At 39.2% G+C, this 27,438-nt stretch overlaps 1 protein-coding gene across 4 annotated transcripts in view; it reads left to right on the forward strand.

Moving 5' to 3' along the window:
- The window catches only part of LRCH1 (leucine rich repeats and calponin homology domain containing 1), a 201,253-nt gene that overhangs the window by 149,640 nt on the left and 24,175 nt on the right, over positions 1 to 27,438 (forward strand). For 2 of the 4 annotated variants that reach the window (XM_059144225.1, XM_059144226.1), the window contains exons 12-17: positions 7,364 to 7,453; positions 7,552 to 7,588; positions 11,836 to 11,889; positions 12,573 to 12,645; positions 15,427 to 15,531; positions 24,053 to 24,162. In XM_059144225.1, coding sequence (XP_059000208.1) covers positions 7,364 to 7,453; positions 7,552 to 7,588; positions 11,836 to 11,889; positions 12,573 to 12,645; positions 15,427 to 15,531; positions 24,053 to 24,162 — 469 coding nt within the window. The remainder of the gene's footprint in view (positions 1 to 7,363; positions 7,454 to 7,551; positions 7,589 to 11,835; positions 11,890 to 12,572; positions 12,646 to 15,426; positions 15,532 to 24,052; positions 24,163 to 27,438) is intronic. The other 2 variants (XM_059144227.1, XM_059144228.1) reach the window with 1 other exon arrangement.

The following is a 27,438-nucleotide window of genomic DNA, read 5'->3' on the forward strand; positions in this document are numbered from 1 at the left end:
ATATATGTTGACTAAATAATATATTTCTGAAGATTTGGGATCACAAGATAATTTTATAATTGAATTGGCCATTGTCAGTAACAGACACTGTATACGGTAGGTACAGTTTTTGGTTTCTTCGCAAAGGATTATGAATTCCCACGGACAAAATATTTTTCACAAATACCATATACCTGGTGTCAGGTCCTAACTACTTTATCACTAGAGAAATGTATGCCAAACTTATTCCTGGTAAATTGTTTAGGGGTCCCAGGGACTCAGATGAGAAGATGATGTTTTCTTAGAATATGTTGAACACGGAAACCACACCACATTTTGCAAATTTATGAAAATGGTGGTTCATGCGTCCCCAGAGTGTTAATGATGGGTCACCACCAACATCGGCTGACCCCAAGAGTGATGGGTCAGTTTGTGTGGTTTGAAACCTTAAGCAATTGAATTGAAAGGCATTTTGGTTTTGCAGATATTAGTTGGGTGCTTAGAGCATGGGAAGATCTACCGTGTGCACCTTGGGGGATAAGGAAATGAATAAGACACAGCTCTTGCCTTCTAAGAACTTAAATGGTGGTAGAGATTGCCTTGAGTAGTTATTTTTTTTTTTTTAATTTTTTTTAATTTTTTATTTTTTATAAACATATATTTTTATCCCCAGGGGTACAGGTCTGTGAATCACCAGGTTTACACACTTCACAGCACTCACCAAATCACATACCCTCCCCAATGTCCATAATCCCACCCCCTTCTCCCAAACCCCCTCCCCCCGGCAACCCTCAGTTTGTTTTGTGAGATTAAGAGTCACTTATGGTTTGTCTCCCTCCCAATCCCATCTTGTTTCATTTATTCTTCTTCTACCCACTTAAGCCTCCATGTTGTATCACCACTTCCTCATATCAGGTAGATCATATGATAGTTGTCTTTCTCTGCTTGACTTATTTCGCTAAGCATGATACGCTCTAGTTCCATCCATGTTGTTGCAAATGGCAAGATTTCATTTCTTTTGATGGCTGCATAGTATTCCATTGTGTATATATACCACATCTTCTTGATCCATTCATCTGTTGATGGGCATCTAGGTTCTTTCCATAGTTTGGCTATTGTGGACATTGCTGCTATAAACATTCGGGTGCATGTTTCCCTTTGGATCACTACATTTGTATCTTTAGGGTAAATACCCAATAGTGCAATTGCTGGGTCATAGGGCAGTTCTATTTTCAACATTTTGAGGAACCTCCATGCTGTTTTCCAGAGTGGCTGCACCAGCTTGCATTCCCACCAACAGTGGAGGAGGGTTCCCCTTTCTCCGCATCCTCGCCAGCATCTGTCATTTCCTGACTTGTTGATTTTAGCCATTCTGACTGGTGTGAGGTGATATCTCATTGTGGTTTTGATTTGTATTTCCCTGATGCCGAGTGATATGGAGCACTTTTTCATGTGTCTGTTCGCCATCTGGATGTCTTCTTTGCAGAAATGTCTGTTCATGTCCTCTGCCCATTTCTTGATTGGATTATTTGTTCTTTGGGTGTTGAGTTTGCTAAGTTCTTTATAGATTCTGGACACTAGTCCTTTATCTGATATGTCGTTTGCAAATATCTTCTCCCATTCTGTCAGTTGTCTTTTGATTTTGTTAACTGTTTCCTTTGCTGTGCAAAAGCTTTTGATCTTGATGAAATCCCAGTAGTTCATTTTTTCCCTTGCTTCCCTTGCCTTTTGCGTTGTTCCTAGGAAGATGTTGCTGCGGCAGAGGTCGAAGAGGTTGCTGCCCGTGTTCTCCTCAAGGATTTTGATGGATTCCTTTCGTACATTGAGGTCCTTCATCCATTTTGAGTCTATTTTTGTGTGTGGTGTAAGGGAATGGTCCAATTTCATTTTTCTGCATGTGGCTGTCCAATTTTCCCAGCACCATTTATTGAAAAGGCTGTCTTTTTTCCATTGGACATTCTTTCCTGCTTTGTCGAAGATTAGTTGACCATAGATTTGAGGGTCTATTTCTGGGCTCTCTATTCTGTTCCACTGATCTATGTGTCTGTTTTTGTGCCAGTACCATGCTGTCTTGAGGATGACAGCTTTGTAATAGAGCCTGAAGTCCGGAATTGTGATGCCACCAACGTTGGCTTTCTTTTTCAATATCCCTTTGGCTATTCGAGGTCTTTTCTGGTTCCATATAAATTTTAGCATTATTTGTTCCATTTCTTTGAAAAAGATGGATGGTACTTTGATAGGAATTGCATTAAATGTGTAGATTGCTTTAGGTAGCATAGACATTTTCACAATATTTATTCTTCCAATCCAGGAGCATGGAACATTTTTCCATTTCTTGGTGTCTTCCTCAATTTCTTTCCTGAGTACTTTATAGTTTTCTGAGTATAGATTCTGTGTCTCTTTGGTTAGGTTTATTCCTAGGTATCTTATGGTTTTGGATGCAATTGTAAATGGGATTGACTCCTTAATATCTCTTTCTTCTGTCTTGCTGTTGGTGTAGAGAAATGCAACTGATTTCTGTGCATTGATTTTATATCCTGACACTTTACTGAATTCCTGTATAAGTTCTAGCAGTTTTGGAGTGGAGTCTTTTGGGTTTTCCACATATAGTATCATATCATCTGCGAAGAGTGATAATTTGACTTCTTCTTTGCCGATTTGGATGCCTTTAATTTCCTTTTGTTGTCTGATTGCTGAGGCTAGGACCTCTAGTACGATGTTGAAAAGCAGTGGTGATAATGGACATCCCTGCCGTGTTCCTGACCTTAGCGGAAAAGCTTTCAGTTTTTCTCCATTGAGAATGATATTTGCGGTGGGTTTTTCATAGATGGCTTTGATGATATTGAGGTATGTGCCCTCTATCCCTACACTTTGAAGAGTTTTGATCAGGAAGGGATGTTGTACTTTGTCAAATGCTTTTTCAGCATCTATTGAGAGTATCATATGGTTCTTGTTCTTTCTTTTATTGATGTGTTGTATCACATTGACTGATTTGCGGATGTTGAACCAACCTTGCAGCCCTGGAATAAATCCCACTTGGTCGTGGTGAATAATCCTTTTAATGTACTGTTGAATCCTATTGGCTAGTATTTTGTTGAGTATTTTCGCATCTGTGTTCATCAAGGATATCGGTCTATAGCTCTCTTTTTTGGTGGGATCCTTGTCTGGTTTTGGGATCAAGGTGATGCTGGCCTCATAAAATGAGTTTGGAAGTTTTCCTTCCATTTCTATTTTTTGGAACAGTTTCAGGAGAATAGGAATTAGTTCTTCTTTAAATGTTTGGTAGAATTCCCCCGGGAAGCCGTCTGGCCCTGGGCTTTTGTTTGTTTGGAGATTTTTAATGACTGTTTCAATCTCCTTACTGCTTATGGGTCTGTTCAGGCTTTCTATTTCTTCCTGGCTCAGTTGTGGTAGTTTATATGTTTCTAGGAATGCATCCATTTCTTCCAGATTGTCAAATTTATTGCCGTAGAGTTGCTCATAGTATGTTCTTATAATAGTTTGTATTTCTTTGGTGTTAGTTGTGATCTCTCCTCTTTCATTCATGATTTTATTTATTTGGGTCCTTTCTCTTTTCTTTTTGATAAGTCGGGCCAGGGGTTTATCAATTTTATTAATTCTTTCAAAGAACCAGCTCCTAGTTTCGTTGATTTGTTCTATTGTTTTTTTGGTTTCTATTTCATTGATTTCTGCTCTGATCTTTATGATTTCTCTTCTCCTGCTGGGCTTAGGGTTTCTTTCTTGTTCTTTCTCCAGCTCCTTTAGGTGTAGGGTTAGGTTGTGTACCTGAGACCTTTCTTGTTTCTTGAGAAAGGCTTGTACCGCTATATATTTTCCTCTCAGGACTGCCTTTGTTGTGTCCCACAGATTTTGAACCGTTGTATTTTCATTATCATTTGTTTCCATGATTTTTTTCAATTCTTTTTAAGCAGAATAGATTTAAGTGCTGGAAGTGAAGGCCTGGCCCCAGATGGAAACAGGGAGATGGTTGGGCTGGCCTCTGTGAAGCCTGGGATAGTTCATCTGGGCCTTTAATAACTGGCCCTTTCAAGAAGGGAAATCCTGGATTGAATTAAAGGTTTAGGCAAAGGCACAGAGGTCAACAGGGAGTGGAGCGAGCTTGGAACGGTTTGGGTAGTGATAATCTCTGCCTTCTCTGTGCTTCAGTACTGCTTGTGTAACATTCAAAACCCAGACACCCCACTCCACCTGTGAGGCTGGGGCCTGACTGTTGCACTTTTCAAAAATACTGCCAGTGTTTCTGATGGATAGCCAGGACTGAGACTCCACAGCAGGGCAGCGGGGGTGCTAGGGGTGCCTTTGAATGCTGCGTTGAGGAGCCCAGGCCTTATTTTATATGTAGTGGTGGTTTCCAAATATGACTCTTCATGTTACCAGTTGTCCCTAATGTTTGGCTCAGAGCTTAGCTTATTAGTGAATGCCTAATCGAGGTGTACTCCTAAAAGAGGTGAGCTTCACATCCTAAACCAGGGCAGTCAATGAGAGGAAACAGGGACAAGAGAGTGTGTGTGTATTGTGTATTTACATGAAATTATAAAGAATGGGGAAACAGACTATCTCAGAAGAAGACCAGACTTGGGATCTGCCAGCCACTGATTCTGAACTCTGCTCCCACACCGTTAGTCTGGGTAAGAGAGAACTACTCTACATGCCCGTTTCCTCATCTAGAAGGTTGGATCCAAGTACTTATCCTTTTAGGATGGTGAGGATTTGAAATAATATCTAAATTATTTTAATAATTTATATTAAAATATTAATAAAATAATATCTAAATTAGTAGGAAGGTAAATTGGCAAAACCATTCTAGAAGACATCCTATAGTATGTGGCCATAGCCTATAAAATATATGAACATTCTGAATAGATTCTAAAAATTTATCCTGAGAGACAAAGAGATATGAACAAAAATTGTGAAGGGGAAGGTGTTTTTATAGCAAATATTTGGGAAAAAAGAAATAATCCAATAGTTTGGAGATAACTAAGTATAAGTATTAATTAATAAAATGGACCATAATGTGTCTGATACAACTTTTTTTTAAGTTTCCAGTATATTTTAGAATGCTCATTTTATAATGTTCACTTCAAAAAGTATATGAAATGCAAAGGTTTGATTCCAATTATAGAGACAGAATCGGGTCTCAGTCACGTCAGAAACCTAGAAAAAGTTAAAACTGGAAGGAAATATATTACAATGGGTGTTTTTTCTGTAGGTATTTCTAAATATTTTTCTTTAGATTTTATAAATTGGAGATACTTAGTGGTAGGTAGTGTTGTAGTTCTTTGGTGATCATTTGAAGTGGGTGGTGAGAACAGTGGAAGGAACTGTCCAAAGTGTTTAGATCTGAGCCCTTTCTCATTACCTAAGGTGGGGAACAAGGAGGGGCAGCAGGTTTGAAGAGGAGGATGTTGGGGTGAGTGTAGGACGCACTGAAAAAAAATTCAAGATGGCAATGTCCATTCTGCTGCTAGGTGTTCAGTCCTGGGGCTTCGAGACTTAGGTTTGAAAGTCATTTTCAGGGATGCCTGGGTGGCTCAGTGGGTTAAGCCTCTGCCTTTGGCTCAGGTCATGATCTCAGGGTCCTGGGATTGAGCCCCACATTGGGCGCTCTGCTCATTGGGGAACCAACTTCTCCCTCTTCCACTCCCCCTGCCTCCTGCTTGTGTTCTTTCTCTCATGCTCTTTCTTTCTCAAATAACAAAATCTTTAAAAAAAAAAAAAAGTCATTTTCATATTCTGCTGCAGTAACAGAGCCTTCTAAGGAGGATGAGAGTCCCAAGGCCAAGTGTATCGATGGGGAGGGAGCTTGAGTCCAGGAACGAGCCTTGAAGACATGATGTGACACAGAGAAGGCCACAATCGGGGCCTTCAAACTTCATACTGTTTTAATACTTCCACCTTTTATATTTTGTATCACTCCTCCAATACACTTTTCTTACAAATTTGAGATTGATTAATACGTGAACCCCAAAGGGAAAAAGAACAGCCTAGTTTGGTGGAAATAGAAGTGGCTTGGGAATGTGGGACTGGAGCCCAGTAGTAAAAATCCTAGGGACCTGGAGGAGTGTTCCCAGCTCTGGGCCTTAGTTTCGTCTTCCTTCATGAGAAGTGGGATGAACTGAGGACCTCGAGATTCCTCTCCAGTGTGGAAACATTTGAGGCAATGAGTTGCCAAGAATGTCCAGCAAGTCGGAATGGTGGGTGTGTGCTTGAATTGGGAGAAAAGAGCCCTGAGTAAACTTCCAAGAGCTAATTGATTTACATCTTTATGGAGTGTCATTTTAAAACGCATAAAATTTTGTATGGATTTCATTTCCTCCCTAAAATTATCCACTCCTTTGGCTGCTTTTTATCTTTGTTGTTCATCCTGAAATAATTATCACAATAGGACAGTTCTAATGTATAATAATGTTTCTGTGAGCCAGTATAATGGTAATTTAAAAAGAGTCTTGTGTTTGTTTTTATAAAGAGAGAGCACTTCAAGGGGTCATTTATTTCTAGCTGCTTGAGACTGACTATTAATAATAAAAACTTTACATGCATATTGGGTTTTTCCTTTATCTCATATTTCATAATCCAAACTTTTTGTTTGCATGAAGCGGTTGATTATAGGATTAACCTTTCATACAGCCTTAACATTAGAAAATCTAGTTGAATATTGGTACCGTATTTTGCCTTTATCTTGGTTTATTTTCTTCAGGATTTCTGATTATTTGTTTGATAGCATTTTCAGTAAGCATATATAATGTGACTCATCTCTTCTTTAAAGATAGCCTTGTAACTTTTATGACTCAGCAATTCCTGGTTTTACAGATCTTAGAAAGAATTCAACTCAAAATTGCAGAAATTCTGAAACTATCTGTAAGACAATTACACAAATAAAATTGCATATCGAATAGCTTATGAATTTTAATTTTTGAAGTGAGAGTATTCATGTATGTCAAAGATATCTTCCCATTGAAACAAAATGCTCTTGGTACATATAGTACTCTTAGCAATTTTATATGCTTCTATAAATTCATCAATTTCTAGAATAGAACTCAGCATTGCTATCTAGGAATATTATGACTTTAACAGAAATTACTGTTATATTGCAAGTAAGTTAGATTTCAATACCAATAACAGACTGAAAATTAAAATTGTATAAAATCTGGCCCAGGGTGGGTGGGAGAATACCATGTGGTCTTTTCAATACCATGAAAGTTCTACCATAAATCTTTGATTACTAAATTTAATGATAAATATAACTTTTTAATATACTAAAACAATAAACTAAATATGACCCAAAACACTGGATTTATTAAAATCTTAGAACATATGAAAAGTTTAATAAATTTGCTAACATCTTCTTCCCCCTTCTCTTTAGATTAAGCACCAATATTACAGAGAGAAATGTTGTAAACTTTTATCCTATGGAATCAGCAGAAGTCTTAGACTTACAAGATTCTTCACTAAAGTATGTTGACCTTCTTGTAACCGAATATATTTTCTCTTTCTACATTGACATATGTATGCTTTAAATTCTACTTTTTGTCATTTTCTTTATTCCTACAGTGGTCAAATACAGCTGGAGACCTCTCCGGTGTGTGAGGTAAGGCCGCTCTTGGATTAACCAGAACTCCGTGCAGTATTCTGCCACAGAATAGTGGCTACCATAGTCTATAAAAGATTGATCATAGGGCAGAACATTCATTAGTGAGACTAATATTCAATTTTGTTCATGGTCTGTTTTTTCACATGTTTTAAATTTTTACCTTATTTAGTTTTCCTGCCTATCCTAGTTCATCTTTCATTAAAGATAAGAGTTTGCCCTTCCCATTAAATTCTCTCAATTCTGGGAGTCAGATAGTCCTGCCAAGCCAGACAGTAGCAACTAAGATAGCTAGGGAACCTGCTGCTTCAGAAAGATGTAGGACAGCTCAGTGTATATTTTAGAGCCAAGAACAAAGCCTAGGAAGTGGCTTGGTGGAAATAAGCTAGAAAAGACATGAGAGGCAAGAACAAATGATTTGGGAAGCACCTGGGAGAATTAGGAGAACTTTGGCGGAGAGACCTGGTGGGATTATGTGGGGGCAGAGTAAGGGTGGCGTTACACTAGGTGGAATTTTGGTGGCTACTGAAAGCAGTTTTGGCATAAAACTAGAGATGAGCCTATAAGGTTCCAGAGAAACAGTTGTAAAGATAGGTTTGAGCCAGTGGCTTGGGAGGGACATTTGTGTGACACCATAATTCATCCCGCTCTAGTGAGTGGGTTTGGGATGGCTAAATTTGGGACATACCAATTTATGTCCCTGAGGTGTGTCCTCACCTTATGTCCACACCTTATGTGAAGTGTAGTGAAGCAGTTTCACACTCTTAACTGGCTGCGTCTCTGTGTTAAACAAGATGAGAGAGAACCAATATCGTTTCATTGTCTAGCGCCATGACTTAGAATTATGTTGAGATCTAATCCCACCTCAAAGACTTCTAACTATGGGCCACCTCTCTACACCTCACCTTCATTTTCTGTAAATTGGGAACAGCCCCACAACCAGGGGCTCCTAGATGTTAGCTATGCCTCTCACTCCACCACTCTGTTATTATTGGTGGGCTCCTCAGCCAGAATTGCTCTACTGTGTCTTCGCTGGTAGAGGCATCACTGAATTGCCCAGTCCTGAATTACCCAGTCCTGGAACATCAGGAAGACTTTTCTGTGAAGGCTGCCGCCGTCCCCAGCCCATTACCTCAGGCTCTCCTTGAAGCAGGCTTCTTGTGATTCTGTACGGCACCCCTATTTGACTGTTGATTGATTATAGTTGACCCACAATTTATTTTAAGCTTCTTATTTGGAAATCATTTTAAACTTAGGAAAATAGGAGGAAAATTTGCAAGATTCTACAGAAGATTACAAAAATTGCATCCTTTCACCCAGAGTGACCTATTATTAATGTTTTACTGCATTTGTGGTATGGTTTCTTCTCTCTCTTTCTCCACACAAGTTCTTTTTCGGAAACATCTGAGGGTTTTATTCATCATAGTCCTTTTCCCCCTAAATATTTCACTGTGTGTATTCTAAGAATAGAGCTTTTATTTTACATAACTACATTGCAGTTATCAAATTCAGAAACTTGCGTTGATAAGCTGTTTTCATCTAATCGACCATTCATATTCCAAACTGTTTGATTGATCTCATGGTGTTCTTCACGGTGTTTTTTTTCTTCTCCCATGGAGGATCCAGTCTAGTGGTAGGCATTGTATCTAGTTAGGAGGTATCTATAGTTTCCTTTACTCTGGAACATTTTTCTTTTTTTAAAGATTTTATTTATTTATTTGACAGACAGAGATCACAAGTAGACAGAGAGGCAGGCAGAGAGAGGAAGGGAAGCTGACTCCCTGCTGAGCAGAGAGCCCAACACGGGGCTTGATCCCAGGACCCTGAGATCATGACCCGAGCCAAAGGCAGAGGCTTTAACCCACTGAGCCACCCAGGTGCCCCGACTCTGGAACATTTTTGTAACCTTCTTTTGGTTTTTACCACCTTGAAATTTTGAAGAATATAGCTCTCCTCTTTTTGAATGGCGTGCCCCTTATTTTGTGAGACAAAAGTCCCTCATATTTCCTTGTGCTGAGTTGAGATTCTGTGTTCTCGATTGGAACACTGCACAAGTGAAATTGTGTCCTTTTCAGGGTGTCACACGTGTCTGGAAATGGACCTGTTGGTGATGTTAATTTGATTGCCCATCTGTTGTGTCACTTGATTTGTCCACTGTGTAATCATTGTTCTGTTTTTCCATTGCAACCCATAAGCACTCAATGAAGAGGTACTTTAGGACTGGTTAGGGTCCTGCTGCTGACCCATTTTTGACTCTAGTAAAACAGATGTCCACCTGGGTGCATGAATTCAGGAGTATCAGTTTAAGATGCAGATCCTCTAGAAAAAAGATACCTCCACTCCATCTCTGATTTGTAATGTTTTGTATTAATATACGTCAGGTTTTTTTTTTTTTTCCTTTTGGTTGGATGAGAACTCCTGTTTGGTGTAGAAAATTCTTACTCATGGTCTTCCTTGTCTAGGGCATTTGTCGGTCCATGATTGGCCCATCTCAATGACTTTAAAAAGAAGGGATCAGATAGCAGGCCCTGGAAGTCACAAGGAGGAGGAAGAGAAAGTAGTGGATTAGCAAGGCCAGTGCTAATGATTATACAGAATCTAAATGTGGTCCTCATTTATGATTTGGTTATTTTTATATTTTCTCTTCTGTCTCATTCAGAAAGAAAGGAATAACTTTAGCATAAGTCTTGAATCAATAAGCCAGTTTTGTTGAGTACTTATGCTGGGTTTGGTCTTGTTTTGGGTGTCGGGAACTAGGCTATGAAGGATATGAAGTTGTCCTTACTTTTAAGATGTCTTTAAAAATGTGGAGAGAAGAAGACTTGGATATTGAGAAAATTGAAAGAATTTGAGATGGTCTGTGATCCTGAGTATTTTAGGTACTCTGGGAGACTGGGGAAGAGGTGGGCTTTAGAGAGATGGAAGTAAACCTGGATTTGGGAGGGTTGTTTGGATTTGGAAGTGTCCCAGCACACAGCTGTGGTAGAATCGGCACAGTGTGGGAGCCAGCCAGACACACAGAGAAGGGGTGTGAACTGTGGCCTTCCCCAGTACCATAGGTAGGGCCGAGATGGTTTCTACATCACAATGTCTGACTTTTAATATACTTGAGATGATAGTCTGTATTAAGTTTGGGTAGCACTGGCATCCATTCAGGAAAGAACTGCAAATTATAGCCTCCTCCATAAATAATATCAAATTGGGGAAGGTGAAGGGGGGACAACAAGAAAAAATTAGCAGAAGGAATTGCTTAATAGAGAGAATTGAACCTTGGGGTACTTGTTCGTATTTCTAACAAAGCCATTTCACTGAGTAGGGATTTAATGACATTTTATTCTAAAAATGTGTTTTTCCTTTGGATGTGTCAAAATTTGGAGTATTTTTTAAATAGCCCTTCTCAGGCATCTTAAATTTATACTAATTTGGTGTACTATAAATGAAGATGTTTATACTAGCTATCAGCAAGTTTTTTTACTAGGGTAATCATTTGGTTCCGTGATGACCATATAAAGAAGGCTGATCTGAGTGAAATAACCTAGAGTTTCCTCACTGGTTGCCAAAGCAAGCTGGTGTCGAATGATAAGATTGTCTCAGGTAATTTGGAGTGTAGGCATGTATATTTATTAAAAGCTCCCGATGAGGGGTGCCTGGGTGGCTTAGTTGGTTAAGTCCCCAACTCTCCGTTTCAGCTCATGATATTAGGGTCCTGAGATTGACCCCCACCCCCATCAGGCTCTGTGCTCAGCTTGGGGTCTGCTCAAGATTCTCTCCCTTCTCCTCTGCCCCTCCCCAGGCTCAAGCACACCAAGCTTGGTCTGTCTCCTCTCTAAAATAATAAATAAAGTCCTAAAAAATTAAAAGCTTCCAGTGAGATTCTGTGTATTAGGGAAATACTGCCTTGTATCATTTCCAAAAACCTGTAGTTCAAATGAGGAAGTGGGAGCCCTCACGTGGCTTGGGAATCTAGCAAGTCAGGTTATGTTTACAGGTACTTTGGACTGAGCTCTCTGCCCTGGGAGATCCTATTCTAGTTTGTGTGATACTTTAGATGTATTTTTTTGAGTGTGAGTACAGCTGCATATGTCAGTGTGATCCACTTAACTACTTAACACACTAATTGATTAATTCAGTGTATATTCACTGAGTGCCCAGCTGCCAGGGATATGAGGGAAGTCAGATGGATGCTGTTCCTGTCTCAATAACTTTAAGGTCTAATGGAATACTCCATGCATTATGTTTCCTTGAAGGTGCAAAATGATCTCACTTTACAGAGCAATGGGAGCGAGTATTCTCCAAATGAGGTAAGTTTCCTGAAGATTCCTGTAAGCTGAGGTAGTTTGTGAAGGCCGAACTGGAATATCTTTTACAGAAATAATCAGATTGTCTTGATTCATGAGTTAATTGCATTGCCGATTCTCTGGGGGAGTGTCTCTCCTTAGCTATCATAGTCTTAACTGGCCCTATCCATAATGGAAGATTGACTTTATAAGATATATTTTGAAAACCAGATATGGCAGCATCTTTATAGAAAACAGAGTAATGGCTCAAACAGACAAGGTTTCGAATGTCCTTTGACTCATCAGTGGTGCAGTGTGTGGTGTCCGTGTAGGTGAAACTGGTCGGTGTGACCTGTGTTCCTCCCCTGTTGTGTCATGACATTCCTCATCAGCTGGGCCCGCTGTGAGGGGGACTTGAGTGTGTGCCCGTGTGTATGTGCACATGCACACGTCTCTTCCGGAGCAGAAAAGGATCGCCCGTGTCACATGGTTAAAGAATATTTTTTATTGGGCAAATAAAAATTGACTGGCTCTCCCCCCAGGCAACCTCTGCCCGGTCACCCTATTTTTTTCAGTCAGGGGCTTCATCACACAGCAGCCGGTCAAAAAGCTAGTGGTCCCCTGTAATTCTGGAACGTAGAGAAGCATGTGTAGTTCTGTTTCCGTTGCTCGTCTTTCAAAAGCCTCCTTTCCTTCTGATACCGCAGATGAGAGCGAACTCGCCTGCCATCTCTCCCACCACCAACAGCACCGCTCCGTTTGGCCTGAAGCCTCGATCAGGTAAATTAAGACCTCAGCGTCCTGACGCTTGTAAACACTCAGTGGTTTCTCTTTAGCCTCCGACATGTGTGTGTGTGAGCGTGAGCAGCCCTGCAGACGCACCCTGGTAGACACTGTGTCCGGGCCTCAGGGCTCTGCCACCGCATGGGGAGGCCAGACTTTGGAGCCTTGTTTCCAGTGAATCGCCCGTTCCGCCCACGTTATCAGTCGGAGACATCTTCCCTCCTTTTTAGTCCAAGCAAAGAGAAAAGGGCATGGGGCCTGCAAGCAGGGAAGAAATAGTCCAAGGAGTTTTTTACCCAGTGGTTCCCAGGAAGCTGCTGAGCTCAAGAGCAGCCTCCCACAGGATGATTCTTCTCGAATATCCCTTGTCGGCTTTCTAACCCTCCTACGGTCATGCATTTCCTTCGACAACAGGGCGATCATTTCAGAACTCACATGAGTGGTCAGAAGCCATTTCTTTAAAAGAGCTTTTCTATTCCCCATTTCTCTTATTACCCTTTCTATTAGCCATTTCTCTTTTAATTTATTGTTAGTATAGTCACAGATGTAAATTACAGCCATGTGAAAACTAACTGTTGGTTTTAAAAAGAAGGACGATGCATAGAAAAATTCAGTTCTTCTGATTTCTCCACTACAGTTCTGGCCAGATCTACCTTCTTTTAGGTCCTTTTTTGTTTTAATACTTTTGGATCTTTGCATACATTCACGACCCTCATGCTTTTAAGTAAGTGCTAAGAAAGGACACAGACCACGTTTAAGCAAAAATCTCGTAAAGAACTTAGATATTCTTGGATTTTTCAGTAAAACATCTTGGCAAGATTTGAAGGTATACGTGGGTATAGTTTGTAAACAGGTACCTATAAAAAACCCAAATGTAGTTCCTTCATGAAGATAACTTTTTTGTTTGAGGAGCAAGTTGATGGATGGGTAACATGTAGCCTGGTATAATGGTTTCCTGACATCCTGGATGGGCTGGCTATAAGGCAAAGCTATTTGAGAAAATGCTAGGGTACGGCAAAGGTTAGTAGGTGTTTCATGGAAAGCCAAACTGTGTGTGAAATAAGGCTCAAATGACTGGCCTCCTCATTTATGGCATCGAGCATATGCAGTCGGATCTGGGCTAGGCTTCCATTTCCCCAGGGTCTCAGGGGTGTGCTGGGAGAGATGATCTGGTGGGCACCTCTCCTCTGTGCCTTCAGTGCCGGCCTGCCAGAAGAGGTAGCTCTGTGCATTCAGGACCACAGACTGGGCTACAGACTTGCTTCTAATCCTTACATGTAGTTTTAAGGAATTTTAAATATATTTAATCATTGAGCAATCAAAAGTTGAATGAATCTCCAAAGAACAATATTCTTTTGAATGTGCATCTTTACAGTTTAGGTATAAAGTTGTCTCAGTGATTTCTTTTTCTCTCTTTTATGGAGTCCAAACTCGGCTTATCAATATTGTACTCGTACTGTTGAACCATTTCAAATTCATCATCGTGGTGAAAAAGAAATGGGGTATTTATTTTGAATAGCAGAAAACAAAGATGATTTCCTCTCCAAGCTTCTAACCTTTCTATAATGCAGACTAACCACTGTGGAAATTGTTCTAGTTGTTGAAAGCTTTGTGGAATTTGGTTGCTGTAAATAATGATGATTTATCTTCAGGAACATCGAGTGGCATGTTGGAATTTTATAAAACTGCATTATATATTGGGGATATTTTCATTTTATTTAGTCATTTAAACATATTTCAGTGTGTACTTTTCACATTTTCTAAAAACAATAATACATAGCAATCTTAATTAAACATGATTTAAAAAGAAATTCTATTTGATTAGCTTTGGAACTTTTAAATGCCAACTGATGTTTCTTTTAAAGTTAAGTATATGGATTTATGTGATTTCTGTGTTATAAATAAGAACAGACTGCTCAAATCAGCACGTTGGAATAAGAACTTAGATTTTTAAAGTAGGTTGATAGTTTTCTTCAGAAGAAAATTTTTTTTTCTCTTCTGTGTTCTTCTCCAAAGAGAGAGAACTGTACATACTCGAATATTCATTCCTGACTCAGAGGTGCTTGAAAATGATTGACATCTCTTGGTGAATGAGATTTGTTCAAAATACTCTGCTAGTATGAACAATTGTTCTTCTACTGATCAGTACCAAAGACAGCATGAAGCGGTATCTGTGTCCAGGGTTGAGCAGAATTTTGGCTAGTTAGAGCTATCAATAAAGCATGCCAGTAGCCTTTAAATAGAAATTTTGCATTGACATGGAAAAAAATTGACAAATGGTAAACACTGATTCTGTAATAGTCTCATTTCTATATAACAGATGTATTTGCACATATTAAGCTTTGTCTACGTAACCACATTTTTTTGTGTGAATCGTATTTGCTATGATTGTTAGTTACTTAGAAGGTTTTTGAAAAAGGGGTCTGGTAGGTCTTCCGCTTTGTATCTGTGTTATCTGTGGGCACTCTTCCTCTCTGCTGACATGAAACATGAGCGCTCTGAGTCTGTGGGCTTGCAGAACTGTTAAGCTTAACGATATTAACTGCATGCAAAGTATATAATTGATAAGTACTAACACTCGGTTTTTATCATTCTTTTTATTTCATGCGCCATCTTTCATTCTTCTCCTATATTGTACATTTGAATTGAAATCCCATAATACGAAATTCGCTTCATTTCCATACAAACCTTATGCCATTTGTGAAATGCTGCTGCCCCTTTGGTTTTCCCTGGTCCTTGTCCAACTGTACGCGGACCGGCTCTCTTGCTCTCCTGCAGACCCAGCCCTCACTCTTCCTCCTATCTCCTTCAACAAACTTACACAGGCACAAACATGGGACAGCTCTAGCTACAGTGTTCCATCTGAAGGAGACAGTGACAATGGTAGGTGGCCTTGTACCTATTCTTCGATGTGCTCATTAATAAGCCAATGAATGTACTGAACGCTTGTTTCGGTGCAGCTAAGGGTAGATGATATTCGCCTGCATGCCTGCTCTAAGAACCAATGAGTAAAGCTGGAAAGTAGAGTCCAGAAAAGTGCATGGGGGTTGTTCTCTAGCAGTTTGTCGAACTGCATTTAATTAACTTGAAAACTCTGGATTTCGGGAGGACTTTACAAGAATTTCTTTCTCTACCTTTTCCACTGGGGTTTTTTGGTTTTTTGGGGGGTTTTTTGTTTGTTTGTTTGCTTGTTTATGAAAACCGGGGGTTGCACATGTGGAGTGTCTGTGCTTGGTCCTGCATCTGCCCCAAAGTGTGTTGAGAGTTCGATCTTTTATTATCTATGATTAACCGTATGAGATTTTTAAGGTAATGAGTACCGTGGCTGACCCCCGAGTGGTACACTAAAAATAATGTCAACATTGAGAAATTTCTAAAAGTGAAGAGAAATCACTTGCCTTCTTCCCTTTTTTCTGGTTATTTGCACACTTTTAACTTTTGATACCTTCTACCTTTTTGAGTGTCCATTCATGTAGATGATATTCAAATTGGCCTGAAAACCAAATATGCCAATAAAAAATTGGAGACAGCTCGTTGGATTATTATGAGTATCTCTTAATTTTGTGCCATTAAATATCTTAAATAACCTAAAAGATGAAAACAAAATACAGTTATCTAGGTCTACATGCCACATAGGTCAGAATCTCCATATCACCTAATGTTAGTTAAGATTTTAAACATTTTGCTCTAAGGAAGAAAATGACAAAAATAATGCTAAATGAAACAGCATGATTTATAGGGAAGAGAAGTGAGATATGAAAGTGCAAAGACAACAGGAAAATAAGTTTTCCTATTTATTTCCTATATATTTCTTAGGAAAATAAAATAAATAAATTTTCCAGTCATAATTATCTTTTAACCGAAGTATGTTATATAGGAAAAATATATTAAAAACATTTGCTGTGATTTCTGGTCAAAATTCAATAGAAAAAAGTTCTTCCAATTTCCTTATAAAGAAGGACACATGTATATTTTGTCAGGTTAGTTGTAAAAGGAGTTTTACCATTGCACAGATTTCTAAATTTTTTTTAACTGGATATGCACTTCAACAACAACAGCAATGAGACAGAAGCCCTCCTTACATCGTCCCTATTTTAAATTCTGGAAGTTGAAGAGGGTTCAGTGGAAACTTTCTTGAGAAACTGTTCCTTTACTCAAAAATAAAAAAAAGAGGGGGAGAGGCATTTCTGTTTTTCAGAAAACATGGCTATTTATGGGTCTGCTGTTGTTTAAAGGAAATCAAGCCTAAAATGAAAGATTTATGTGTGATTTGGTATTTCCTTAGGAGTGATATCTGAAACCAAAGGACTTTTTTTCTGTTTTTGTTTAAGCTGGGAAAGATCTAGTCATGTTATGTAGCAGTAGAATTTCTATCTATACAGATGTGCCAACTAAAACCAGAAAGGTGAGGTCACACCACAACTTCGCGCCAGAAGGGAGGCCACCCAGGGTCCCAACACTGCACCATTTCCATACTCGTTCTGCAGCTGTTTACCGAGGACTCTTGGTGAAAGCTCTAAGCCACCCTGTCTTCTTTCTATTAAAAATCCTAAAATTTCCATAGAAATTAATAATTGTACAACTCTCTCAGAAAATAAAATAATCTCACACTCTCTACTTGTTATTTTTTGTACAAGTGCAAATTGCAGGGATTCATGTGTTAGCTATCATGCCGTACCACAATCATAATAAAGGAATTGCTTCCAATATTCATGTGCTTCCCTCAGTTACCCTTATTTGCAATTTGTCTAGAATGTAATGTGGACAACAGAAAATTTTCTGTGCAGAAATATCCTTGAAAAATAGTGGTGCAGGTTCCCAGATCTGATTTTTCACATGCGTTTTCATTCTCTTTGTGCTACACTTGGCCTTGTGATTTCCATATATTTTCCAACACATTTTTTAAATGAATGAAGCTGCCCTGTGCGTATTCACAAGCATACAAATTAATCTTGCAAGAGAAATACAGCCTGCGATTTTATGCTGTTCTTACTCCTTCCTCTTAAGTAGGAGATCCTGTTCAGTGGCCATTCTTGGCATTTCCAAGCTGATAAGCACATCAGTTTCATTTCCTCCTACTGCTGGTATCCATTGTCTGCACCTGTCTCAACCTTTGTCAAGAAACAGCATCTTATTCCTGACTCAACCCAGTGTGCAATGCAGTTTTTCTTTCATTTATATTTTTTTTTTTTTAGCTTTAGGTAAAGTTGGCATTTTTAGACCTTGTACACTGTCTTGCTTTGTATTAAAATTCCCCTTTATTTAAAGTCTTTTTAGTATTCTATTCCCGTGTCTCATTTTCAATTCCCCATCTTTTTCTAAAACTCTGTCTTCAAAGAAATAAAAAACGGCAAACTGGCTAGAAGGTCCTTGGAAGTTTGAATTCCCACAGGCCCCAGGGTTCTGCCCCTTGAGATCTGTGGGGAGGATGGGTGGGTGTGTGCAGGGCCGTGGGGCACTCCTGGCACTGGGAGGGGGCAGATTCACGCCAACTGGTTCTTAGGAACAATTTTGTCTCTTTCTTTTGCTCTTGTGCCCTAGTACGACTCTGCCCGTTTCATGCCTTTCCCCTTCACTTTGAAGTGAAAACTGTTCCTATCTTCCTTTTTTTCTCCTTTTTCTTTTGTTCCTATCTTATTTTGAATCATTGTCCCTTTTTCATTTACAGTTAGTTCATGGGTGCCAATTTATACTTGTTTAAAATTGGCCGTTGTATTATCACTGGAGAATGAATGAATGGACATCTCCATCTTGGGTCAGTTTACAGACATTTACTAAGTTTTTACAATAATCCTGCCCTTCTAGTATTATTTTCCCCATACAAAAATGAGGAAATAGGCTGTGTGCGGTGTTTCAGCAGTTCTTAGCTGTAGCTTTGCATTAGAATCATCTGACAGTTTTTAAGACAGTAGCTGTCTAGATCGACACTCAGAGGTGTTAATTTATTCGGTGTCACATGGACTCGACACATTGATTACATTTTTACTGGTCTTTATGTTATGTTCAAGCAGGGGAAAGTCACTAGGTTAGAATAAATTGCCCAAAAATGATAGAGAGGAAATATGAGCATTTTGAGGGCAGAGAGAGAGTGTATCTAATTCATTTTGGGACACCAGAAGGGAATAAATGAATGCGTTAATCAGATTTCTAATTCACATTAGCCAGGATCTAAAGCCCCGGATATTTTTTCAATATTTTTTCATTTTATTTTGCTGCCCTTGTATTTGTGTATCTTAAACATCACTCCCAGTCCTGGTTCTTAACTTCCGAGGATAAACTGAGAGCTAAATTTCAAAACCCTATACATCCATGGAGAAGCAATCTCTCACTGAGTTGAATTTAAGTAATAAAGTTTAATAATATAGACTGATAAATTCTATACCAAGAGTGTCATTTCACATAATAATTAAATAAGCATTTCAAGCAACTTGTAGAGCAGTGAGCTTTCTTGGTTTAACTAAAAGATATTCTTGGGGCACCTGGGTGGCTCAGTTCATTGAAAAGCTGACTCTTGATTTCGGCCCAGGTCATGATTTCGGGGTCCTGGGATTGAGCCCTGTGTTAGAGCGAGGAGTCTGCTTTAGGATTCTCTTTCCCTTTCCCTCCACCTCTCCCCCCATGCTCTCTCTCTAAAATAAATAAATGAACCTTTTTAAAAACGATATTCTTTTTTTTTTTTTTTAAGATTTTATTTATTTATTTGAGAGAGAGCGTGAGAGAGGAAAAGGTCAGAGGGAGAAGCAGACTCCCCACAGAGCTAGGAGCCCAATGTGGGACTTGATCCTGGGATTCCAGGATCATGACCTGAGCCAAAAGCAGTGGCTTAACCAACTGAGCCACCCAGACGCCCCTAAAATGATATTCTTAAACAGAGAAATGGTTTCTTGTGCACATTCTTAAATGTCTATTGTCTACCTTGTGCTAGGCATGATGTTCGTTATTACGGGTATAACTCTGAAAAAGACAAACAAGGTATCTGCTTTTATAGAACTTTTATTTCAGAGTCTAATGAATTCAGACCTAGAAACCAAGCTTTCGTAGATCTTTCATGACAGAAAAAATTGAGGTGACAGATTATCAGGGTGGGATAATCTTTGCAGAAATACTCTCCAAATAGGCTGATTTTTGAAAGACTTGTTTCATTTTTCAAACTGCTTTGTGGGGCAGGAGGAGACATACAAATTGGAAACAGACATAAATTCTTAAACAGTCATAATGGAGAGGAACAGATCTATACTATATGTAGGAGAGAAAGTGATGAGTGCCATGAGAGAGACACAGATAAAGAATTCTGTACGTTGATAGACAGATCACTCCCAGGTCGGGGATGAGGAGAAAAGTAAAGGAAGTACCAGAGATAATGGAAAAATCTGCGGAATTTGACCTGTACCTACAAAGATGAATTTGACATTCTGCACAAACATATGCATCATTCCTTTCAGGGGCTTTGCTTTGAGATTTGTCTCTTCTGCTAAAAAAATTACAAATAAGAGCAAATCATCTTTTCCATTCATTGCATGTTATTTATTAGTTACTTATTAAATGTTAAGAAATTATATTATTATAATTATATATAATTATATAATTTTATAATATTAATTTATAATATAAATATAATTTATATAATAATTTTATAAAAATATATATTATATAATTATGTTATTTATTAAAGTTAAGAAAGACTAATTTTTCCTGTATCTTAATTCACCCTTAAATCACCTACTTCTTCATCTCTTCATACACACACACACACACACACACACACACACACAGTCCTCCACACACTCACTCTGCTCTCTTCTTCCTCTTCTTCTCCTTCTTACTTACACTTAAATAGGGTGGTGGCATTTGATTCGAGAAACAGATACAGACAGTGCTGCTCTTCTTAATACTGTCTGGTAGCCTTGAGTTAAACTCCCTGCCCCCCAAATTAAGTAAGGAGGTTCTTAAAATTTAGTAATTGAAATTAAGGGGGGAAAATCAATAATTCTTCTGTAGATCAATTTTCCAAATCTTTGGTTCAGGCTGGTCACATATTATTGTCACATATTATCACGTATTATTACTGGTCATATATTATTTAAATATGATTTGAAAGAAAAGAAAAAAAAAACCAACAGTATTACCATAGAATTGGAGCTACCATAATGCTCCCATTAAAATGATTCTCTAATAACAGACCTTACAAAATAAGCAAGCACTTATGTGCTCTGTAGATTTATTATTAGCTTAAAGAGTTTGTTTTAATTTCTCATATAGTCCACAGTAATTAATCCATTTAGAACACTAGTAGTATTATAGTCATGATTTCCAATAATTTTAGGTACATTTGAAGTATTCATTAAAAAAAAAAACACAGTTCAAATGTGTTTTAACACTTTGTGATGCTCAACATTCATAGAGCAAATACTCAAGTATGCATTTTATATTTTTAAGATGCATGGGAATTTAAGATGAAAAGGGGATACTGGGACATTAAAACCCAGACACCATTATAATATCTTATCTCACACAGGGCTCTAACAAGGTGTAGATACTTGAATTGTGTGCTGTTAAACAAAGCTCACGGTTAATTTAACTTCCTGATAGTTTCGTATTCAGAAAGAAATCTGCCAATAAAAACATATTGAAAATATTAAGCATGCTGTATTAGATAAGATTGCCCCCTAGAAAAAAGGCAAAGGGAAATAAAACCTCCAAAGAAAACATTAGCTTTGTTTAAACAATGTTGGGGCGCCCCTTGCTGGCTAGTGTATAAATTACTCAACTCTGCTCACATTCCTTGACTTTTTTGGTAAATTTGGTTGACTTCTTTTCTTTGAGGGTGTGGATTTACATTTCAATACATATCTCTTCTGGATGCTATGTTAAATGGGTAGAGTTTTTCCTTGGTCTTGAAAGGATGCAAAGGCAAGCTTAATGCATTTCCAGTTTCTTCCCTTCTCCCCAGTTTGTCTGCTTTCTCATTTCCCTTAGCTCTGCGAACTGCTCATCTCTCTCTGCTGGGTTACACTACCCTACTTCCTTTGCTGGACTTGCCTTGATTTTTTAAATAATCGGTCTCACTTCCTGGGGTTTGGTTTCTGTAAGTCTTGGTGACAGCCCTTTGGTGACATGTCTTTGGCTCTTTTTGCTGGTGACTTTCCTGGATGGCTTGAAACAGTGACCCAGGCCCCAGGCTGACTCTTCCCTGAGGTTCCAGAAGGTGTTATATCCAGTAGACCACCCTCTTTCTCCATTTACTGTATATCAAGGGTATATTAAGACAACTTTCTAATCTTCTATAGAGTATCAGAATGCTGATTCACATACCCTGCAACTGACTTAGAAAATACTGAGATGTGAGAAGCTTAATGCAAGTCATTTTATTTATTTACTTACTGGCTTATTTGCTTATTTATTTGAGAGAGTGCACCCATAAGCGGGAGGGCCAGAGTGAGAGGGAAGGAAGGAGATAATCTGAAGCAGGTTCCACACTGAGCACGGAGCCCAATGCGGGGCTCAGTCTTCGGATCCTGAGATTAAGCCCTGACCCAGAACCAAGAGTCGGACGCCTAACCGACTGAGCCACCCAGGCACCCCCACACAAGTCATTTATTAAGGTCGTTTGGTTTGGACCATACATTGAGAATAAGATGACATAGTTGGGTGAGCATGGAGTAATTGATTATAGGGAGTGGACTCAAGTTGTTCTATTCTAAGTATATTTAATTTTTAAAACTTAGTAAATTGAAAAAAAATTAGCAAATTGAGGTAGCTTTTAAAGTGACCTATAAAGGGGTGTCTGGGTGGCTCAGTCATTAAGTGTCTGCCTTCAGCTCAGGTCATGATCTCAGGGTCCTGGGATGGAGTCCCGCATTGGGATTCCTCCTCTGCTGGAAGCCTGCTTCTCCCTCTCCTACTCCCCCTGCTTGTGTTCCCTCTCTCTCCATCAAATAAATAAATAAAACCTTTAAAAAAAATAAGTAAAGTGACCTGTAGGAAGTGTTTGTCAGAATAGAATAAAAGTTGCATGACCTTCTTATTTACATGATTTATTTATTTATTTTTTAAAGATTTTATTTATTTATTCAACAGGTAGAGATCACAAGTAGGCAGAGAGGCAGGCAGTGAGAGAGAGAGGAGGAAGCAGGCTCCCCGCCGAGCAGAGAGCCCGACGCGGGGCTCGATCCCAGGACCCCGAGATCATGACCTGAGCCGAAGGCAGTGGCTTAACCCACTGAGCCACCCAGGCACCCCTATTTACATGATTTAAATTATGGTGATTGAAATTACTGGAATTGCAGTAGTCATGCAACCTTCCCTGTGGCCGTGGTTTTTAAAACTGAAGTTGTCTGCCCAGAATTTCCTGGAGGGCTCCCCAACCCACCTCACCCTCCTAAAACCCCCATGCAGTCTGTGGGTCATAGACCCCCATGAAGGTCTGTGGGACAGGGGGAGCAAATATGACTCTTACCAGTACCTTGCTCCCTCCTGTGTGAATGGGAAGTTGACGGTCTCGGGATAAAAATCTCAAGGAAGAAAAACAATTAAAATTTAAATCTGCCCTGGGCTTTGTATCATAATAAAAAGTGATTAAAATCCTTGCCGGAATCACCCTGCCCTATGTAGAATATTGTTTACCTTCTTTATTAGTCTTTAACAAAATGTTAGCCTTCGGAGGTTTCGAGGATTTATTTTCTCTGGAGCCTGAGGCCCCCTCCCCTGCCTTTCAGAGGGAGCTCCGCGGTCAGTCGCTGTTCTTGAAGGTCGTAATTTTAAAGACGTGAAACCACGGATGATCTTTTAAATTGCCTCCCATCTTGCCAGCTTTTCTAAAAGGAGTCTGTGGTCATTTCTAAAGAACTAACTTTTTGGATATAATGTCAGTGACATGATAGAAGGGAAAGTTTTTCCACTTCACACTTAAAATATGTAATCTTGTATCACTTAGTTCTTGTCCTTAACTCAGGCTTATAAAAAATTTGGCCAACAGAAATATTAACCTGTGCACATTTTTAATGTGTAAAGCAATTCTAGAGTCCTCTTCTTTGAATAAAATTATCTTAATTTATGAAAGGACCATAAAGCCCCATGTATAAATGAACACTTAGGATGAAAGCAGGGGAACATGAGAGAGGGGGCACCAGTCAGAGCTGTGGCCTGGCATGGTCCCAAGGATGAACCACACCCTTCCCTGAATTCAGTCTATTATCACCAAAAATATAACTGTTGTTAGTCTGCATAACTCGGTACAGTTTAAAATATAATCTTTAGAATGTTCAAATCGAGCTTTCCGTGTGAAGTCAGAATTTGTTTCTGTGTGGTAAGTGCCTTATTTACTTAACTACATACAAGTCGTCCTATAAGGCAACCTATAGCGGGCACTCAGTAAAGGCTTTTTTTCCCCCCCTTTTTATTACAGTGTTTCTAAGACCTCAGAGAAATTTGGAATCTATAGACCCACAGTTTACAATTCGGAGGAAAATGGAACAGATGAGAGAAGAGAAGGAACTGGTGGAACAGCTCCGTGAGGTACCCCGGAAATAGTCCGTCACTGAACAGGCTTTTCCCCTGGAAACAGCCCATCACTGAATACCCATTTTCAGAATTGAGGCAGCATTTTCTACTTTTGAAAAATAAGACTTTGAAGCACTGCAGAAAGGCTTCATGCAGGTCACCTCCTGACTGATGTTGGGCAACTCACATAACATCCCTGATTTCAGGTTTTTTCACGTATTAAAAAAATACTTCCCATCTTAGTGGGGTTTTGTGGGGGAATCTATGAGACAATGGAAGTAGAAATACATATGGATTAAACCTAGTACTGGTTCAGTTCAGGTATGCTTTAAAATAATACACTGTCATTCTTCTGCTTAGCAATAATATTCCATTAATTTAAAGATGTTCATCGTTACCCTACTTTGCATCCCAACTGATGAGAACTTTGTAATTAGTTACTCAAGCAAAGCATTTGAGTTCCTATCCAGGATGAAGTCTTGCACTAGTCTTTCCAATGAAGATTTTAAGCTTGGCAATGGCAGGGAACATGGCTGCCTTATTGTTTGCATTTCTGTTCCCACACAGCTTCTGGTGGGCATTCTGTAGCTGTTTGTCTATCCTCATGGTCTTTGTATCTAGCGAGAGAGCTCATACATGAACATATGAGAGATCAAATAGCAGTCCCTGGGTCAGAGAACACATTGGTATTAGTTAGTAAAGTCAGTACGTCATGAATTGCTTTATAAGTTCTTTATATTCAAGGAGAAGTACCGTAGCCATGACCCAGAAGAGTGTAAGAAAGGCTAGAGGGGATAGATTTTAGGTAACATCTTCTCCCTTCACTCGCAGATGGTTACTGACTGCCTCTGTGTGCCGGGCAGTATTCTAGGAGATGGGTAGAGGAGAGAACATAAAGGTCCCTACTCTTAGGGAACCTATAGTCTATGAGAATAGATGGTAAATAAGGAGGAAAAAAATAAACATAATTTCAGAGGGCAGTGAGTTCTGCAAATGAGAAATGAATCCCATAAATAAAATTAAACTAAATTAAGGTAGGTCCCCATCTGTGTTGTTACAGATGATTCTTTATATATGATTTAGCAGGTAGTCAGGAGGAAAGAATTAAAAACGCAGAAACCTTTTACCACCACTTTAAGTCACTGTGGGTGGCTTATTAGTCACAGGGAAAAAGTCAGACCTCTGTCGTATGCCTAGAGCATTTGCATATGCTGTAAGTTTGGGAGGTGAATTTTCAGAGGTAGGTAAAATATAAGATCGAAACTGAGAGATGCCTCTCAAAGAGTGACACGATATTATCTTAAAGTTTGGGTTATATTTGTTGTTTACATTTTCATTTATGATGTAAAATAAGGGACTGAAAGAGTATGGAGAAGAAAGGTAGGTGTCTACACACAAGAATGTTCTGAAAAGGAATTACATGATGCTGTATTATGCACTGGTTTTCTAGCACTTCATTTATTCCAAATCTCCAAATTAAGTCATTCTTTCTTTGGCTGTTATCCATTTAATAGGAACCACTGTTACAAAATAGAAATTTGTATTTGAAGTTTAAAAAGTTAATTTCTCTACTTCTACTTCTGAGAAGATTGAACAAACCTACTTTTCCCTATTTCCCTCACTAAGTACAAGTAAAAACCACGGACATAACATACAAAATAAACATAAGGATACTCGGAAAGGTAGAGAGAAGACAGCAGACTGGCCAGGGGCCCTCAGGAATAGAAATGACACAGTGGTGAGTTCTGTGGGTTTTCATTTTTTGCCTCATATAGCTCAGACCTGGAGCTGAAGTAGTTGGAAACCCAGAAATGCTGTTGGGCACAATTTCTTTTAAAAGGCCACCCAAAAGCTTGCTTATCTTAGCCAAAGTACCAAGAAAGGAAGAACCTAGCAAGATAAAAACCTTTAGACAATAAATGCTTTACTCCAGCTAAACATCCAAAAATTCTGTGGCTCCTCCCTTATCCATGCCAGCAGCAAAGATGGAGCAGGCTCTACTTCCACCCCTGGTTGGTGGTATCAGAGAAGACCAAAACAGGAGCCAGGAGTCTCCTCCATGCTAGCTGGGAACAAGCCCATCTCCTACCATGGCGTCAATGGAGACTACATGGGACTTGGGATTTCCACCTGCATCCAGCAGTTAGAACTTCCCTCCATCAAGTTAATTGACATCAAGTGGGAAGCATAGATATCTGCATTTGCCCAGTGGTAATAAGATAGTAACCCCCATTTCCTGCCAGAGCAGTGTCCCCAAAAGCCAGTTAAAACTGAAGGTTTAAATAGAATCTTGAGTCTCCTAACATAATAGGCAAATGTCCAAGTTTCAACAAAAAAGTCAGTCATCCTAGCAAGAACCAGAAGATTTCAAATTGAATGCAAAAAGATAGTCAACAGCTGACAGCAGTAATACGGCAGAGATGTTAGGATTACCTGACAAAAATTGCTTGATAACAGTGCTCCAACAAGCAATTACAAACATGGTTGAAACAAAGAGGAATAGTAGAGCACGTCAGTAAAGAAAGAGAGACTCTTTAACAAAGAAAGAGAAGACCTAAAGAAGAGCCCAGTGGAAGTAAAGGGCTGAAAAACATGTTATCCCAAACAAAAAGCCCAGCGGAGGGGCTCCACTGCAGAATGGAGGTGACAGTGAAGTGATAGAGGTTGCCTAGTCTGAACAACAGAGAGAAACAGATGGAGAATAACTGAGCAGCCTCAGGGACCTGAGGGAGTGTAGCAGATGGCCAATATTCATGTCATGGGAGCCTTGAAGGAAAGGCAAAGGACAGCAGGGCTGAAGCAATACTCCAGGTGGGAGTGAGGTGGGTGTGGCTGTAGAGATGCACCATTAGGAAGGTGGTCATGGAAATAGCTCAGATTCTGACTGTATCCACATCAGCATCCTGCTGTGGTACTCTGGTATGTTTCTGCAAGTTGTTGCCTTCAGCGGAAATGGGGTGAAGGGTCCACAGGATCTCTATTATTTCTTGTCACCAGGTATGAATTTGTAATGATCTCAAAACGGAAAATTCAGTTTTTTTAAAGTCAAAAAATTGATTCTCAGCAAAAACAAAGTCTAAGAGAAAAGTATCCCTTTATCCCTCCTCTACTCCTGGCAGACTGTCAGAACCAGTTGGACCTGCTTTCCATTGATCACCTCATTCTGGTTTTGTATTTCCATAGCCAAGGCTGAGGCAACATTGAACTCCAGAAGTAATTCCATTATCCCATTCACTCAACCTACTAAAAATATTAGGCACAGTTGGATTTGTTTTTCTACAGCAGGATTTT

Source organism: Mustela lutreola, chromosome 13, assembly GCF_030435805.1.
Source record: "Mustela lutreola isolate mMusLut2 chromosome 13, mMusLut2.pri, whole genome shotgun sequence".
NCBI classification, from domain to species: Eukaryota; Metazoa; Chordata; class Mammalia; order Carnivora; family Mustelidae; genus Mustela; species Mustela lutreola.